At 55.1% G+C, this 1,754-nt stretch overlaps 1 protein-coding gene across 1 annotated transcript in view; it reads left to right on the top strand.

The window, feature by feature from the left end:
- The first annotated feature begins 1,151 nt into the window (after positions 1-1,151).
- The window catches only part of DIRAS3 (DIRAS family GTPase 3), a 1,832-nt gene continuing 1,229 nt past the window's right edge, over positions 1,152-1,754 (top strand). The window contains exon 1 of the mRNA XM_024734561.1: positions 1,152-1,254. Coding sequence (XP_024590329.1) covers positions 1,152-1,254 — 103 coding nt within the window. The remainder of the gene's footprint in view (positions 1,255-1,754) is intronic.

Below are 1,754 nucleotides of genomic sequence, written 5' to 3'. Positions count from 1 at the left end.
TCGTTTTCTTTTGCTGTGTAACAAACTACCACAAATTTTGTGGCTTAAAACGACTCCCAACCGCAGAACCCACAATTCTGTAAGTCGGAAGTCTGGATGGGCTCCACTGGATTCTCTGCTTAATTAAGGCTAAAATCAAAGTGTTGGCGGTCTGATCTTATGCGCAGTTTGCAGAGAAGAATCCGCTTTCAAGTTCATTTAGGTTGTTGGGAAAATCTGGTTGCTAGCGCTGCGGTCCGTGTTTTCTTATTGGCTGTCAGCCAGGGGTCGCTCTCTGCTCCTAGAAGGCTGCCCACATTCCAGTCTCGATTCTCTTGTGAGGATTTTTTGACGATGACTAAATGAGACGTATTGTACACATAGTGATGATGGATGTGATAGCTGCTTAATGTCGCTGGGTGTAGAGGATACCCCTCAACCCTTAAACACAGCACATGTCTATACAACAGGAAATCCTACCGGGGGCAGGTTCTGAAGTCTCTTGTAACAGAAGAGACTTCTGTTGGTCTTCCCCTACAAAGATAGAAACTGGGTTTTGCGCTGGACAAATGTTTACTAAGTGAAGTGGATGAGATGCGGTGAAGTGTCTGGCACCAGTAGTGGGAAGAATTCTAACTGGCCATTCCACAGTGAAAAGAAGGTGGCGAGGCTTGGGAAAGGCTAACCCCGCAGGGGGCAAAAGCACAGAAGTGGTGAGGAATGCAGTAGGTGAGAAATGCCTGCATCGCCAGCGCTGTAAGCAGAGCCCCCTCAATGGGCGGGCACCTGTGAACTCAGGACCGCCTCCCACCCCCGCCCCCGTCCGGGCTGTGGGTACCCGTGTGGGGGACGCCGGGGGGACTGCGTGGGGGGTGCGTCTGGGCTCGGTCAGCCCCTCATAGCCCAATCCCCCCTCCGTGAGCCATGCAAGTGGAGTCTCCCAGTCTGCGCCCCCTGGCTCTGGCTAACCAGCCTCAGTCCCCCCGTTGGAGCATTTCGCCCCGAGCTTCCGAGCGCACTGGTTGCCAGCTGCAGCTCGGAGCTTGGTTACGCAATTACTTGCCGCCGCTGTGACCGCGGCCAAAGCCCACCCCGGCAAGGAGTGAATTTGCCGCGAGGTTCCCGCCTCGGAAAGAGGTAAAAGCTATCTTCCGCCTTTTTTTTTCGGGCACATGAACGCGCGGCATAGCGGGCGAACCAGCCTGGGTTATCGTGGGGGTGGAAACCGGTGGGTGCGTTGTCAGGGAAGCGGGTACCTGGGGACAGTTGCTGCAGGTAAGGGGTCTCTGTTAGCTTCACGAATCCTGGACTCTGTGGGCTCCCTTGGCGCCCCTCGCTGCCCCCGTGACCACACCCTGGATCGCGATGTCTGCAGCAACCTAACCTTGCCCGCAGTGATCGATCCATGTCAGAGACGCGCACAATTTTTCATACCGAAGGAGAGAAGACAACGAGGGCTTATTTGGGGAGAAAATGTTTGGTAACATAGCTCAGACGCGCGTGTTTTAAGGGTTGGCAAGTTGTCCGTTATTGCAGCCTTCTGTAGAGTGGAGTAGTATGGCATGAAAAATAAAAATGGGTGCATAGCCACCGCGAAAGTAACAGTAAGGTATCATTGGAAGAGGTGCGGGGCGAGACTGCCCTCCTCCCCGCCCGCATTGCCTTCCGTAGGTGCGTGGGGTTGGTGGCTGGCTCGCTGCAGAGAAGGGAGGAGGGAAGTGGGAGGAGGGTGGGGTTAGGGAGCGAGATGAGGCAGACACCCCTCCCACCTCCCC

Source organism: Neophocaena asiaeorientalis, unplaced genomic scaffold, assembly GCF_003031525.2.
Source record: "Neophocaena asiaeorientalis asiaeorientalis breed wild unplaced genomic scaffold, Neophocaena_asiaeorientalis_V1.1 scaffold15, whole genome shotgun sequence".
In the NCBI taxonomy this organism is placed as follows: Eukaryota; Metazoa; Chordata; class Mammalia; order Artiodactyla; family Phocoenidae; genus Neophocaena; species Neophocaena asiaeorientalis.
The sequence above is the reverse complement of the archived record's forward strand: the minus strand, read 5'-3'. Positions and strand labels throughout refer to the sequence as shown.